This window comes from Typopeltis vanoorti, chromosome 13 (genome assembly GCF_054136105.1).
Source record: "Typopeltis vanoorti isolate ZY-2024b chromosome 13, IOZ_Tvanoo_1.0, whole genome shotgun sequence".
Taxonomy (NCBI): Eukaryota; Metazoa; Arthropoda; class Arachnida; order Uropygi; family Thelyphonidae; genus Typopeltis; species Typopeltis vanoorti.
In genome coordinates, this window is record NC_143561.1 from 36,495,696 (window position 1) to 36,511,203 (window position 15,508).

Here is a 15,508-nt window from a genome sequence, read left to right on the forward strand (position 1 = left end):
ACCAGTATTTTCCACACTAGTCACCATATAGAAGAATTTCAATTCATATATCAGATACCATATTTAGGAAGAATAGAATCATAGGCCATCACTGCCTAGGAATATCGCTGGCATCAAAGCAATTGCCTTTCAAACTAAAACTAGTGAAGATTCCAATGCTCTAAGTATAATTGTACTTTACCACCAAAATAAATAAATAAGCAAACTTTAATAAACTAAACTTCATAGCTATTGATATAATTTACGAGGGTTGTTCGATAAGTCCATGCAAAAATGAAGAAAACATAATTTTTTGGGGACAAATATTTTTTTATTTTTCAACACAGTTTCCTTTGAGGTCTATACACTTAGTCCAATGATGCTCAAGTTTTTTGATCCCGTCCATATAATATGATTTGTCCAACTCTTCAAAATAAGCAGTTGTTTCAGCAATCACTTCATCGTTTGATGAAAATCTCTTTCCTGCCAACCATTTATTCATGTTTGGAAACAGATAGTAGTCTGAGGGAGCCAAATTTGGAGAGGGGGAAAGGGAGGCAAAAGGACTTCGTAGCATAAAGCGAACAATTTTGCGGTCACAATTGCAGAAGAGTGAGCGGGTGCGTTGTCGTGGTGAAAAATAATCTTTTTTTGACAAGTCTGGTCGTTTTTCCTTGATTTCATTATTTAGACGATCCAGCAAACATGCATAATATACTCCGGTAATCGTTTTGCCCTTTTTCAAGAAGTTTATGAAGATGATGCCACGAGCATCCCGGCCATAACCTTTCCTGCTGAAGGAACGCTTTCTTTGGTGCAGATTCCCTGCTTGCAACCCATTGTTTTGACTGTTCCTTGGTCTCAGGCTGGTAGTGATGAATCCATGTTTCGAAACAATGCAAAAATTCCTGTGGATTCCGTTGAAACAGCTTCAAGCTGACCTTGCAACAGTTCACATGTTGACGCTTTTGATCCAGTGTGAGCAAACGTGGCATCCATCTTGCGGATAGTTTTCTCACATGTAAATGTTCATGTAAAATATTATGTATGTGGTCATTTGAGATGCCCACAGCCTTAGCAATTTCACTCACCTTCACTCTTCTATCATCCATCACCATATCATGGATTTTTTCAATAATTTCTGGAGTAGTGACCTCAACAGGGTGTGTGCTCATATGGCTACTTCGAAAGTTACTAAACCACTTATAAACCATTCTAATCGAAGGTGCAGACTCACCATAATGTTTATCAAGCTTAACTTTGGTTTCCTGAGCTGTTTTGCCTTTCAAAAAGTAATGTTTAATCGCTACACGAAATTCTTTCTCATCCATTTTTCCACAAATCGTGATACTTGATTGTTTCAAATGAATGCCAAACACAGAATAATAGATCTATCTGACAGAAACTTAGTGTGTGATCTTCCAACAGTTGCCGGCAACTAAAAATAACCTCAGTACATACTGGTGGCACCATCTTTTAGACTTTGCATGGACTTATTGAACAGCCCTCATTTACACACACACAAATAATTTGATATAGCACGAAGTACAATAGTCACTATTAATGATATGATACCAGCGTTATAAGAATATTTCATTAGATTGCATATTCTTTCCACTGCACTTTTACATACCTTCCATGTCCACACTTTCAACAGACTGTTGATCACTTATTGTATGACTGTCAGCTACTAGACTCCATCTGGATGTCCCTAATATGACACATAGAGTTATTGTCTTTGATTATCTCAGATTCTGAAAAAACTGACTAGTGGCCAGTTTCAAAATAGAGACTTATCCAAAAGCATTACTCAAAATTATTTAATTTTGCCAATAGGATAAACTTCCAATCATTGTAATTTAATATAACTACTAATAATGTTTGGATTATATAGTTTAAAATATGTAAATATGAATGTTAACATCTGAAATATGTACATTTAGATGTAAAACTATAAATATAAATATGAACATTGACACAAAACTATAAATACAAATGTTAATGAGTTATTTAGAAGCTACATGCGATATATGCAATGGAGCATGTAGGAAATAAATTACTTCTAGTAGGGTTACTATTGGAAGAAAAAAAACACACACACAGTTATTTATTTGCTGATTTTATTTAAATTTATTTATTTTTCACAAGAGATTAGGCTATGATCAACAGCTAGTCAGATTAATAGTGCTGTTATGAATTATAATCTATTTTTTGTGTGCGTGCACGCTTCAAATGATGACTTTAATATGAAAACCAAAATGGCTGAAGTTATTACTCCAGCATGGTAACAGTCTTAATTTTACTATTATGAAATTGGAAATAAGTTTGATATCAAAATAAATAAACTAGCAAAAAGGAAAATTTGTATAATTTTATTTTATTTTCAATGTAAAATACCATTCTGCATGTTTATCTAGGAACTCAGGGTTTACAGGAACGACGTCCAGGATCAGGCCAGCCAGTTTATGGAGGCTATGAGTCTGGAACACAAACGCATACAACCTTAACCTACCCTAGTACCAGTGTCGGGGGAGGAGGAGCAGCAAGTGGCTTAGCAGGCTCTATGGCTCAGACACCTCCATCAGCTGCTGTGACTGTTGCAACAGGTGGTGTGCTAGCACGCATAAGTAAACCTTCTGCTACCACATCATCAGCTTCTTCACCTCAAGCTGCATGGACACAGAGACATATGGGACAGGTAATATAAATTGTAAAATGTTTATCTTCTATAATTTATTAGAAAGTTTCATTTAGACAAATAAATAAAATTTGAAAATACCTAATTCAGTTTGTTTAAGATATTTATTAAACATTACATTTAACAAGAAATTATATTTTTGCATTTTTAAAAATTATGGAGACAACTACCGTGTTTGAATAAAAACTTTTAGTTTAATATAACTAAAATCTTAAACTAAAGTTTTTATTCAAACACGGTAGTTGTCTCCATAATTTTCAAAAATGCATTCGGATCACCGTGTAAGCTTAAAAGAAAAAATTTTGTTTCATCTATATTTTATCTTGGCATAAGCAAACAGTAAAAGTTTGTATGTGAAATATATTTATTACCATTTGTTTTCATAATGCAGAGCACATGCTTAAAAAGTGTATAGTGTCCTGTATCAGTGTTTCTCAAACATTAGCATTAGTAATTTAAGGAATAAAAAAAATTACTGCCATCATTCTCAAATTTCAGCTACAATGGATGTGAGTTCTCACATCACTAGTATCTGTATTCCATCCATTGTAAGAGATTTTACAAGTATATTTAGCACCACTAGGATAAAGAATGAAGCATATAAATATCTGTCTCTAGCACAAATTTATTCCTGTAATCATCTCTCTTAACTCTTGTCGCTCACTCACACACACCATTGCATTATAGGTTCTGCAGCTTTCGTGTGTAGGATATATAATTTACATATATAAAAGTAATATATACACACACACACACATATGCACACATCCATTAATACCTTGCTTTCCTCAAAAGGAGTAGGTGCCAGTCTTTTAGCTCTTAGCTTCTTGGAAATCAATCACTAGCAGGTCTCAACCTCTCATCATTATCGAGGCTGGGTGCAGTCTCATGGCATACTAGATAAGAGACAATGTTCGGTGGTAAATTCTGCTGATCAAAATGTTGATTCGGGAAAAACTGAGTTTCTTCTTGGAGGAAATGATCAAGATCAGCTGAAATTATCTGAAAGGAGAAAGTTTCTTTAGTTGATTACTAAAATTGAACTTATAATGGTTTTTCTTGTGCAGTCCTAGTATTATGGAAGTTACCAGAAGGCTTTGCATGCCTTTTAATTATTTATCTATCTACCTTTTCCATAATGTGTTAGGCTCAGTGGTCTATGATGGCAAAGAAACTTGGCTTCATATAAACTTAATTATGACTGGGCAGTTAATTATATCTGCATAGTCAAAGAGTGGTTTATGGAAGAGTTGAGGCCAGGAAAAGGCAGGTGACTAGTGGTGTACCTCAGGACTCAGTACTTAGTCCTCTATTGTTTAATTTGTACATTAATGATATTGGACATAATGTGATGGAAAATATCCACTTGTTTACTGATGATGCAAAACTGGGTGACTATGAAGGTGATGTAGTGATTTTGCAAGATGACTTAAATATGCTGGTGTATGGACAAAGGTAAATGGCGGCCAGTTTAACGTGGCCAAGTGCATGGTGATGCACTTTGGGAGGATGAGATTACATGCTGTGTACTATACTGATGGAATTTAACTGAAAGATGTTGATGAGACAAGGAACTTGGGGGTCATTGAGGATAGGAAATTGAAGTTTAGAAGGCATATTGCAAAGGGGGCCAAAACAGCACATCAGTAGCATAGTAAAAATGAATACTAGACTTATAAAAAAAATGTTTTGGTAAAATTTGGAGAAAACAGTAAAGCTTAATAATAATGGATAGAATAATAGCTTACAAAATGTATTTTGTTTTCAGATGAGATCTAACTCACATGAGATGGGTGAACCACTCATGTGCAATCCATCAACACTCCTAATCATTGTTATAAGTAATTTCAAAGAAGTGATAAATCTTTCTGTTTCCACTACATCTACTTCCACTTCATGCTTGGCCATATCCCTGAATTCAAACTTGTCATCCTTTGAATTCTGCTTGCAGGGATGTATTTAATGGATGTGGTATATTATAAAAAACTGCAGACATGCAATGAACTCTTACCACTTGTCATGGACTGTGGTACTGTAATGTAGAACAATCATGAAAGTATATAGAAAGCGACTTATGCTGTTTTAAAATTAATTCAGTTATACACTGCCACTTTTACAGGTAATTTCAATGTCAAGCCATTATTTATGTACATTGTGTCACAGTTTACTTTTTTTTTTTTTTTCATTTAAAAAACATTTCTTTGACTTTTCTCTTTTTCATTTCATCATAACTTATAACAGTGGTTGAGAGATTTTGACCCATGTTGTTGATGCAAACTCTTTCACTTATTACACATTCTCGGTACGCCTATATAGCAGTCTGTTGCTTGAAGGTTGCACAACCTATAGCACATTGGGGGATAGTGGTTGAGAATGAATTAGGAACTTATTCAAGTTATTTTTATGGTTGTAATCCTCAAGGAACACTAGGTGAGAAAGGCTTACCCATAAGGAAAATACTTTAGTATGTTAAAAATAACTTCCCATTGAAAATCCAAGCATTCTAGCCAGTTTATCATGGATTATTTTAAAGGTGTTTTTTTTTTAATCCACACTTTTCTATAACGATGCTGAACTGTAAATCTAAAATTTCAACAACAACAATATATATAAACGTATCTGAGACAGGAGGAATTTTCTAGACTTTTATCAGGCAAGGCTAAATTTTACAGATGTAGTTAGTAGGATTTCCCTTGCAACAACTAGTTTTTCTTTCTACAGATTCTTCTATTAATTAAAGTTATAATTAATATTTAGTATACATCGTAATTCCCTGAAAAATAATATTTATATATAAACTTAGATTCCAAATAAATACTATTGAGATTCATCTTTATAAGGTCCCCCCCCCCCTAGAATCAAACCCTATCGAGTATTTAGCTTTTAGCATAGTGTTATTTTGATGGTATTAAAAAAAAAAAAAAAAAAAAAAAAAAAAAAAACATTTATTTTAATCAATTGCCCTTTTAGTTCATTTTAATCTTTATGTTTCTCAGGCATTTATCTTATGCTCTTATATTCATACAGCCAAGTTCAGAAGCCTTCAGTCAAAGTTATGGTCCAATGAGTTCCCCAGCCCGTAGTCCCTCTGGTCCTACTTATACTCAATTAGGATCCACTCCAGGGTCTAGAGGTAAGATATATGTGTTAAGAAATAAAAATTTGATTTCATTTTTTCATTCTGTTAAAAATTCTTGCACATAAGTAATGGGCTTTCTTATCATTTTTCTTCTGCATTCTGTATATCTTAGTATCTTGTTGATTACTAAAATTGAATATGCATCCGAATAACCCAGTTAATTTTGAAAATCATGTAATGTATAAAAAGAGAAATAAACTAATGGAACAGATGTGTGTGAGTGACTAGTAGTCTACTTACTCACACACAAGCTGGGAGTAACTTTAAAAAAGTGAAGGGAATGTTGGAGGGAACTCAAAGTTTATAAAAAGAAAAAGAAAAGAGTTTAAGTTGAATCATTCTTATAAAGGTGAAGAAAGGTTGGTTTCTTTGCTATGCAAAAAATTACATCTTGATCTTAGAAGAAGCTTGCATTTTGATGTTATAAAGGAATTAAGGATTCTTTCTTTCTTCCTTCAAACTATCTACATTCTCATAGAGCAGTCTATGTCTTGCCTAGAAAATAAGACTCAGATTCAAATCCTATCTGAGATAGAAGATTTCTAGACTTTTATCAGGCCAGGCTAAAATTTCCAGTATTAGATGTAGTTAGTAGGATTTCCCTTGCAACAACAAATTTTTTCCTTCTGCAGAAGAGACCAACTAGCCCGAAAACATATGCAACTAGTAAATGTTACTGATCACTACGCTAACATAACATTGGGTTATGACTGCCGTCATCCAGAGTGTAACAGACCCAGTATATTGCTGTATAAAGTGTATGTTGTGATATGCTTACTAGCATAATATAGTTGGATGTATGATTGTCTTCTTCTACTCTTCAAGGATTAGGCATTTGCATGTTTCAGCTTGATTGGTCTTGCAGCTGGTCTTCTCTCCCCCCCCCCACCCCAGTCTATATCTATCCACCTCTTGTGGTAGTCAATATCTTTCCATCCTAAATATATGTTCTTCTCATTTCTCTATATATTTCCTGGATCTTTTCATTTACATTGTAAATATCTAGTTCTTTTCTGATGTTTTCACTTCTTATATGGTCCAGTTTTGTGCATCCTTTAATTGCTCCTAAAAATCTCATCTCTGCAGCTTGTATTTTACTTTCATCTTTCTTTTTAAAAGTCCATGTTTCTGAACCATATATTAGAGTGGGAGTGGCCATACTTTATAAAATTTTAATCGAGTTTCTTGTCTTTTTTTTTTTTTTTTATTCAGTGTCATTTTAATTGTTCCACAGATTTTCTGAAATTCTTTATTTTTTCATCTATATCTTTATCCTTTAGATATGTTATTATGCAGCCTAAATAATTAAACTCTGTCATCTGTTCTATTATTTTATTTTCTATAACTATTTTTGATCTAATATGATCTTCACTTTTAAATACCATGTCTTTTGTGAAATTTTTAAATCATATTGTTGGCTTATTTTGTTTAATTCATAAACTGATTTTTGAAGGTCATCTTCATTGTCTTGAATCTGATCGTCTGCATACAGCATTATACTGATAACAGTTCTTCTGGTTAACTGGATATCTTGTTTTATTGTTGTTTTCCATATTTTAATAATCTGATCAATATATATATATATATATTGAATAGAGTTAAAGATAAGTTACATCCCTGTCTGATGCCCTGATTTATTTCAGTCTCTTCTGTTGATTTATTACCTAACTGTAACTGTATTTTTGTATCTTTATATAAACTTTGTATAGCTTGTACCAAATATAATGGATATCCATTTTTTCATTATATTCCATAGTTTTTCTCTGTGTATTTTATCAAAAGATTTCTCATAATCTATAAAGGTCATGTGAATCTCTAAATTAAATTCTCGTCTTTTTTTTTCAATAATTTGTTTTAATACATAAATATTGTCTATACATGATCTTCCATGTCTGAAACCATTTTGTACTTCTGAGAATAGATATTTTGCAATATTTCTAAGTCTTTTATTCAGGATGTTACTGTAAATTTTGTAACCTATATTTAATAAATTTATTTCTCTGTAATTTTCACAATCATCTCTGTTTCCTTTCTTAAATATAAATATATAACCTTAGCTTTTAACCAGTCTGATGGAACCTCACATTTCCTCCAACAGTTATTTATTAATTTTAAGAATCTGTGATGTAAATATTCTCCACCATATTTCCAACACTCTGTATTTATGACATCTAATCTGGTTGATTTTCTATTTTTTGATACCTTTATTGCATCTTTTAGTTCTTCCAGTAAAATTGGAAGAACTAAAAGATGCAATAAAGGTATCAGTATATCAGTACTGATTTCTTCATTATTATTTTCTGTTATGTTGATTTGTGTTGTATCTCTTTCTTTGTCGTTTAATTTCCTTAATATTTTGTAAACTATATCTTCATCTTCTGTATGCCTTCTATTTTATTAATAAATCTGTCCCAAGCATCTTGGTGAGCTTTCTGTACTATGGTTTTAGCTGTATTTCTTGATTCCTTTGTATATTTTTGAAGGAGTGATTTGTATGCTAGTTGTTTTTCTTTTATTGCATTTTCTATATCTGTGTTCCAGATTTTTAACGTTTTTCTTTTTAATATTTTGTTTTTCTTTCCAAGAACTTCAGAGGCAGCATTATTATGGATTATCTTGATTAATGTTTTCCATTCTTCTATATCTTCACTGATTTGGGCTTCTTTTAGGTAATCTGTTAATTGTGATTGATGCAGCATTCTAATGCTTTTTCACAGTTTTCTATTTTTCCATTTTCTCTCCATTCATTATCAATTAAAATGACCACACCACTAGAAACTGATATGTTGGTACATTCCACTGTATAGCATTCTGCAACTCAGACTCTTGAACTGGAAAATTCATATATGATTGTACAAGCCAGAAAGTTAAATTCACAGGAAAGGTAATGATTATTACAAATACTTTTATGGATATCAAACACATTGAGGAGAAAAAAATTAAAGTTTATTTACAAAACTTTACAGCTAATATATATCTAGTGTCACACTAGCATCATTAGAGTTAGTGTTAAAAATCACACTTAAAGTGATAGCAACATTATCTGTTTGCTAAATAATAATAACAGAAAGATGTTAAATTTAGGTGCTCATTTCTCAGATAACTATTTCCCACATATAAAATAGAGAGGGGAAGAGAGAGAGAGAGAGTGCATCATGGAATCAGCTGTATTGAGATTTGGTTGATGTAGAACACCTTTACAGGACTCTTTGAATAATCTTGCAAATTTTAAAGAACTGCAGTGGAGTATCACGTCCTTCCACTTAATATCATATTAATGCCATAGTCGACTAATATGAATATGCCAAATTCATAGAAACAAATATACTTCATGTCCTTCATGTATAACCTCAGCTGAACATCCATTTTGACTAGGAAGAGACCAAGGGAGTACTTTATCTTTTAAAATAGGAAAAAAGGAAGAGATTTTTTTTGAACAGGAGAGAAGGATGTAGGAAACTAAAAAAAAATTTTAACATGAGTGAATTTTTTTAAATATTTTTTAACAGAACAATTTTGCCTGCCTGGTTGGCCACGTGGTTAGCTTACCTCTGCTCTCCAACTATCAAGCAGCAGGTTTGAATCTTGCTATGGACATAGATGTTTTGTGATTATCTTTAGATGAGAGATGAATTTAATTGTCCTGTATTAATACCATTGCCTACCTTACTGGAGGCCTGAAATTGCTTGAAAAGTTGCATGTTTGGTCTCTAGAGTTGAGGTTTCCAGATTATATAAAAAATTACATGAAAATACAAAAAAAAAATATAACATTGATAAAAATAGAGAAAAAAAAATCCTTAGCTACTCACAATACAAATGTGTTATTGGTTTACGACTTTTCAGGACTGGATAAGGTTGTAAACCTAGAAAAAACTATCCTATTAAAAGGATTTCCAGTTTTCTGTTCCTTTAAAATTCTCTGCCTTTTTTTTTTTTTATTTTTCCCCTACTTTAAAACTTTTTTCCCCCTTCATCCTTGGACTCTTGCTGGTGTATATTGCATGCATTCTTTGTTCGTGTAGCCTCAACTATGTTGGTCAAACTGAGCATTTACCTGTTAGACAAAGAACAGAACTAGATCCATATACTTCAACTTGGTATGTTTGGATTAGGTGACTGATATTACAGGTGATTGTATTAAATAGCAGGATATTACACTTCACACAATTGTTTTAAAATTTGAAATTATTCAAGGGATCCTGAAAAAATTTTCTACATAAGCCAAATCTCAGTAAAGCTGATTCTATGTCAGTCTCCCATATTTGGAAAATAGTTATCAAAAAATAAATAAATAATTAAATTTCATATCCTTATATTATTATTATCACTGTCACTTTAAACATCTTATTTAGCTGATTTGAATTGTTTACCCTTAGTCCCCGTTATGATTATGGATGTGACACTAGAGAAATATTAGCTGTAAATTTTTGTAACGAACTTTAATATTTTCCTTAATGTGTTTGTTATCCAGAAAAATTATATATATTAATGTTACACAAGATACATGTGCTTAAAAACAATAAAAGTAACAATATCACAGAATTAAAAAAGGACATGGTCATTGTGAGCTCAAGAGTCACAGATCTAAACCACTTTGGTTGCATGCAGCCCACAGATGTTTCTACAGTTGTTGTCACAATACAACACATGAATAATAGGTGTGCAGGAATAATATCCCAGATATGATGATGTGGTGAACTCATGCATTTATGAATTTCCAAAATAGAAGTCCCATAATATACCCTCTCCTTGCAAAGATCATTGTGAAAGTGGATACTGTTGTGTCAGCAGCATGGTGTTTGGAAAAGAGTGGACTGGACCTATGAATAACAGTTCCTTCTGCCATGCAGATGAACCCCTTATGCATGGCTTCCATCTACCAGGCTGAAGGAGGTGAAATTTCACTTCACCTCCTCCAGCCTGGAATGAAATAAGTTTCACTGATTAGAATTAGAGCCTTTGTTGTTTATTGACTAATGGGTCTAACTACAGATAGTAAGTCATGTGCAGAGATGGAGCTTATGCTGTAAGGAACTGGTTTGAAGACTATATGGAGAATATAACTTATCTTGAAGCTTTTTAGCTTTAGCTTTTTTTCACATGTGGTGTCATTTTGATGCCACAACAACACTTGAATAATAGGTGTACAGGAATAATATCCCAGATATGATGATGTGGTGGGCTCATGCATTTCTGAATTACTAGAATAGAATTTCCTTAATATACCCTTTCAAGGTTTAAATTTGTATGTGTTAAATTAGGGAGGGGAAATGTATTCTAGGTTGCACAAAAGATAGAATTGAGATGAAAGTAATTTTAAGAAGTATCATGAATTTTAAAACTCAGTATTCCCATAAAATTAGATAACAATCCTTATCTGTTTTATAGCAAAATATAAAAATTGCTATTTGATGATAATGCCATCGTCTTTAATATCTATACCCATGTATTTTTTATAAATAGATAGTATCAGCTGATACTGGAAAGTCTTTGACCATGTAGATATTTATTATCGTTTGAGGTTATCTACCGCAAATGATAATAAATAGCAATTCAAAAAGCATTTAGGTTATGTTTTTAGAATTCATTTAAAGATAATATATCATCACCATCATCAGTCATTTTCTGTCCACTGCTGGACGAGTGCCCCCCCCCCCCCTCAAAGTTCTCCATTCATTTCTATCTTTAGCATTTCTATGCCATTGAATTCCACCCATCTCTTTCATCTCATCCTCCCACCGTTCTCTTTGGTCTTCCTGCAGCTCTCTTTCCATCTCTGGGATACCATTCAGATATCAACTTTGTCCATTTTTGAGTGTTATATCTTGCAATATGACCTGCCTATCCATTTGAATCTTTTAATGGCAGTTATAATGTCTCTCACCCTAGTCTGAGCTGTGATCCAACTATTGTGCTGTCTGTTTAGAATAGTAATACCAAGTAATGATCTTTCCATTTTCTTCTTAGTAGTCCTCAACTTGTTGGTCAATTTTTGTGTCAAAGTTCACATTTCACTTCCATATGTCATTACCAAAAGTAAACTGTCAAATATTTTTCTTTTAGGCAGATTGGGATGTTTCATTTGAGTGTTTCACAGCATTTTCCAAAGGCTTTGGAAAAAACCATGAAGAGAATATATATTTTTAAAAATATAAAAAAAAAAAAAAACTGCAATACTTTGTTCTCATCTTTCTAAGTTTCAACATACACTAGTACAGTAATCCCTCGATTAATGTGCTCCCGATTAGTGCGTCATTTTTTTTCAATACCCAAATTCGATTAGTGTGCCTATATACATCTTAAAAATAAATGTTACAGATTTTAAAAATTTTCTATCTATACAATTTTATGGCTAACTATTTTAAAAAATCACTCGCCAGAATGAAATAATTTAGTTACCGATTTAAAACATTTTACAAAGATATTTTTAATGGCATACTACACTACTTCCATGTACACTAGTATGTTCCTTTTACCGCCAAAATTTATGTCGTCTGCTATAGTACGCCCACAGATTCAAGACCCTTCGACACTTCTGCGTATGTCACAAAAAGCAAAATCAATTCCGATAATAGGGTAATCAGTCCGTCTTCTGGGATGAGCTGTTTATCATTACACATCGGAAAATTAAATTCTCTTTTATGATCATTGTAGTTTTTAAAGTGGTAACTATTTTGCTTCTATAACAGTTGGGAAATTTTATCTATAAAGCACGTGATTTCAGTGTTGGTGGCTAATTCATACGTCCTTCATTTCTTTCTCCCCTTCAGTGATAATGTCTATGAGTTAATTAAATCTCATTCTGAAGAATTGAGTGATTCCGACCTGTTAAATTTAGATACACAGCAGGAAGATCCCGAAGAATATTAAGAAAATTTAACCACTGATAGTCAGGCAAAAGAGATTTCACAGAAACAAATTAAAAATAATTTTCGTACAATCGAAGTTTTTAAGCAGCTATGCTTAGAAACTAACCCTGGTGAAGAGAGAACCAGTAAAATTTGCAGAAGAGGCAATAGGGCCATACCATCAGTTGTATGAAAAAAAGAAACAGAATGCCCGCCAAACTACATCAGCTCAATTCTTTGTTAAGAAGTAGAATAATAAATTTATATTCTGATTATGTTTTATTGTCTTTCAGCTTCATGGTTTTCCTTTAATTAGACCCTGAGACAAAAACCTAATTCTTTTATAAATGAAATTAAGGGTCAAAAATGAAATCTGTGGAACAAATTATACATTTTCCCATAGGTTATTATATTCGATTAGTGCATTTTCGATTAATGCACCTGTTTTAATCGAGGGATTTGCTGTAATTGTTAAAAATTTTACACATTCCATTGTTTCGTACAAAATAAGCCAATTACTGCTATCAGTAATTGACTTATTTCTATTTGATAGTTACCATAAAATTAATTAATTCATTTAATTAAATTTTTAAAAAACATTTCCATGTTACAAATGGCTGGTTGTTTCCCATTATCAATGCATGCTCTTTAAAAGATTTCTGTGATGCTATCCTCTCCTGTTATTCATCATATTCTATTATGACAAAACAGTGATAATAAATGAAATAACTGCAAAAGTTAACAGTTGGCAATGACCATGTGTCCCAAAAAGCGTGAGAAGTAAGGTGAAAATATGAAATATTTACGACATAAAACATTTCATAGAATAGATATTATGTAAATTAAATGTTTAAATTCCTCTTATGTTTTTTTTTTTTAAGTTGTGAACTTAATCTTCTTGCTTGTCATGGATGAGCACATTTTGCAAGCCCTGCTAATGAATTAAAAAAAAAATGTGTATTATTAAATACTTCCAGATGCCTAATCATATTTGATTCTTAATAAATAAATAAAAAATCAGTGTATTACAAAGTTTTGTGCACTTTGCTTGGTCCTTGCATTTCTTTTACCTAAACTTAATTCCTCCATAGGTATGTGGGGCCAATGGCAAGGTGGGGCTCCAGCTGATAACTCAGCCCCTTCAGGTGCAGGAAATCATCAGACTGCCCATGGCCCAAGTAGTGGTGCACCACAACAAGAGTTAACAGATATGTTACAGATGTTAGACCAATCGGGAGCAACTTCCTTTGAAGATCTATCAATGTTTAATACCTTTTCTGAATGAACAGACTTGAATGTCAAGTAGACCAGTTCATCATTAGGTACCATGCTCTACAGAACAGGTGTGAAATTTTTCCTAGTTTGTATGCCATATTTCTTTTTTTTTTTTTTTAATCTCATTAATCCATGTTATCTCCAGTAATGTCCTTTCTCCAGATTTTGCTGAAGGATAGGGCATATGGCCATATCATCATTATCATAATCACTGTCATCATTATCATCATCATCATCAAAGGAAAAGTAGCATTTTCTCATTAGCCTGTCATCAGTATGGTGAACGATGTAAAAGTTACTCAGTTAAAGTCTGCAAAAGGAAGTTCAAAACTGTGTAACATAATTTGCATCTTGAAATGTAATGTTTAATGCACCTTTTTATATACAGAAAACTATGAACAGTTTTGTCACTTATATCATTCCATTATAAAATTTAGTGTGTGGGTCTGTTGCTGGTTAGGAGAGGAAGAAGCATCAAGAACATGATGGACAATCATACGAATAAAACTGTTAAAGCTGGCATGTTCTGAAGCATATGTCTAAGGGAAAGGGTAAGTTATCTATATTGCAAATGTACAATAAATAAAAAATAAAAACAAAAAAAGAAAGAAAGGAAAAGGTAGCACAATTGGATACTCTCCTTTCCACCTTAACAGACCTGCTGATGTATAGGATCTGTTGCTATGTTACATTCTTCATTCATTGTTTTATATTGGATGTCATCCTAACAGAATTTGTTAAAGAATGCTGTTACTATTTTTATCAGTAAAAAGATGCTTCAGCCAGTAATAGTTCATTTTGTAAAATAAACATTAAAAGTATTATTTACGAATACCTGCGAGGATAGTGGTTCTCAACATGCAACTTGCAGAGTTACTGTAGGTCGATGTGTATGCCATATTTTGTTTTATATTTTATTATTATTAATTTTTTTTAAATCTCCAAATGTGTTGTCATGCCATGGAACTTGTCCTATTTTCAAATGGACTGAAAATATAAACAAATTTATGATAAACATAAGTAACATATGATCCTATGAAAGTTGAGAACCACTATTTAATTTAAGGTATTATTTTCCATTAGCTTAGTTTACAGCTTTACCACAATACCAGTGAATAACACATTCTGTAAATTGTTTCAATGTATCAAAATTTGTATTTTGCATTATATTCACATTTAAGTTTTACATTTAATAATTGTATAGTGTTCAAAGTACCAGAATGGGAAAACAGAATTAGCAGTTTCCAGTAACACTGTTCTAAGTATGCCAGATTTTATTAACATAGTGAAAACTACTGTTTAAAGATGTCAGAAATTCAGAAGGCATATTTGTTTAGACTTATCTTTTTTAAAAAAAAAAAAATATATATATATATATATATATATGTGGCGATTAGTTTTTACTCGGTTGTTATACATTTCAAAAAATAGATTTAATGACTCCAAGACCGAGATAACATATAAAGATTTTAATGATAAATACTACTAGTTTCGGCATATAGCAGCCTTCTTCAGGTATTTATAAAGGAAAGGAATACTAATAAACATTGAATTATTTAAATAAAC

At 32.2% G+C, this 15,508-nt stretch overlaps 1 protein-coding gene across 5 annotated transcripts in view; it reads left to right on the plus strand.

Annotated features, from left to right (window-relative positions):
* The window catches only part of tgo (Aryl hydrocarbon receptor nuclear translocator homolog tgo), a 439,650-nt gene extending 424,359 nt beyond the window's left edge, over positions 1–15,291 (plus strand). For all 5 annotated transcript variants that reach the window (XM_090402556.1, XM_090402553.1, XM_090402554.1 and 2 more), the window contains 3 exons: positions 2,397–2,677; positions 5,705–5,810; positions 13,759–15,291. In XM_090402556.1, coding sequence (XP_090258682.1) covers positions 2,397–2,677; positions 5,705–5,810; positions 13,759–13,952 — 581 coding nt within the window. In that variant the 3' untranslated portion in view covers positions 13,953–15,291. The remainder of the gene's footprint in view (positions 1–2,396; positions 2,678–5,704; positions 5,811–13,758) is intronic.
* The last annotated feature ends 217 nt before the right edge of the window (positions 15,292–15,508 follow it).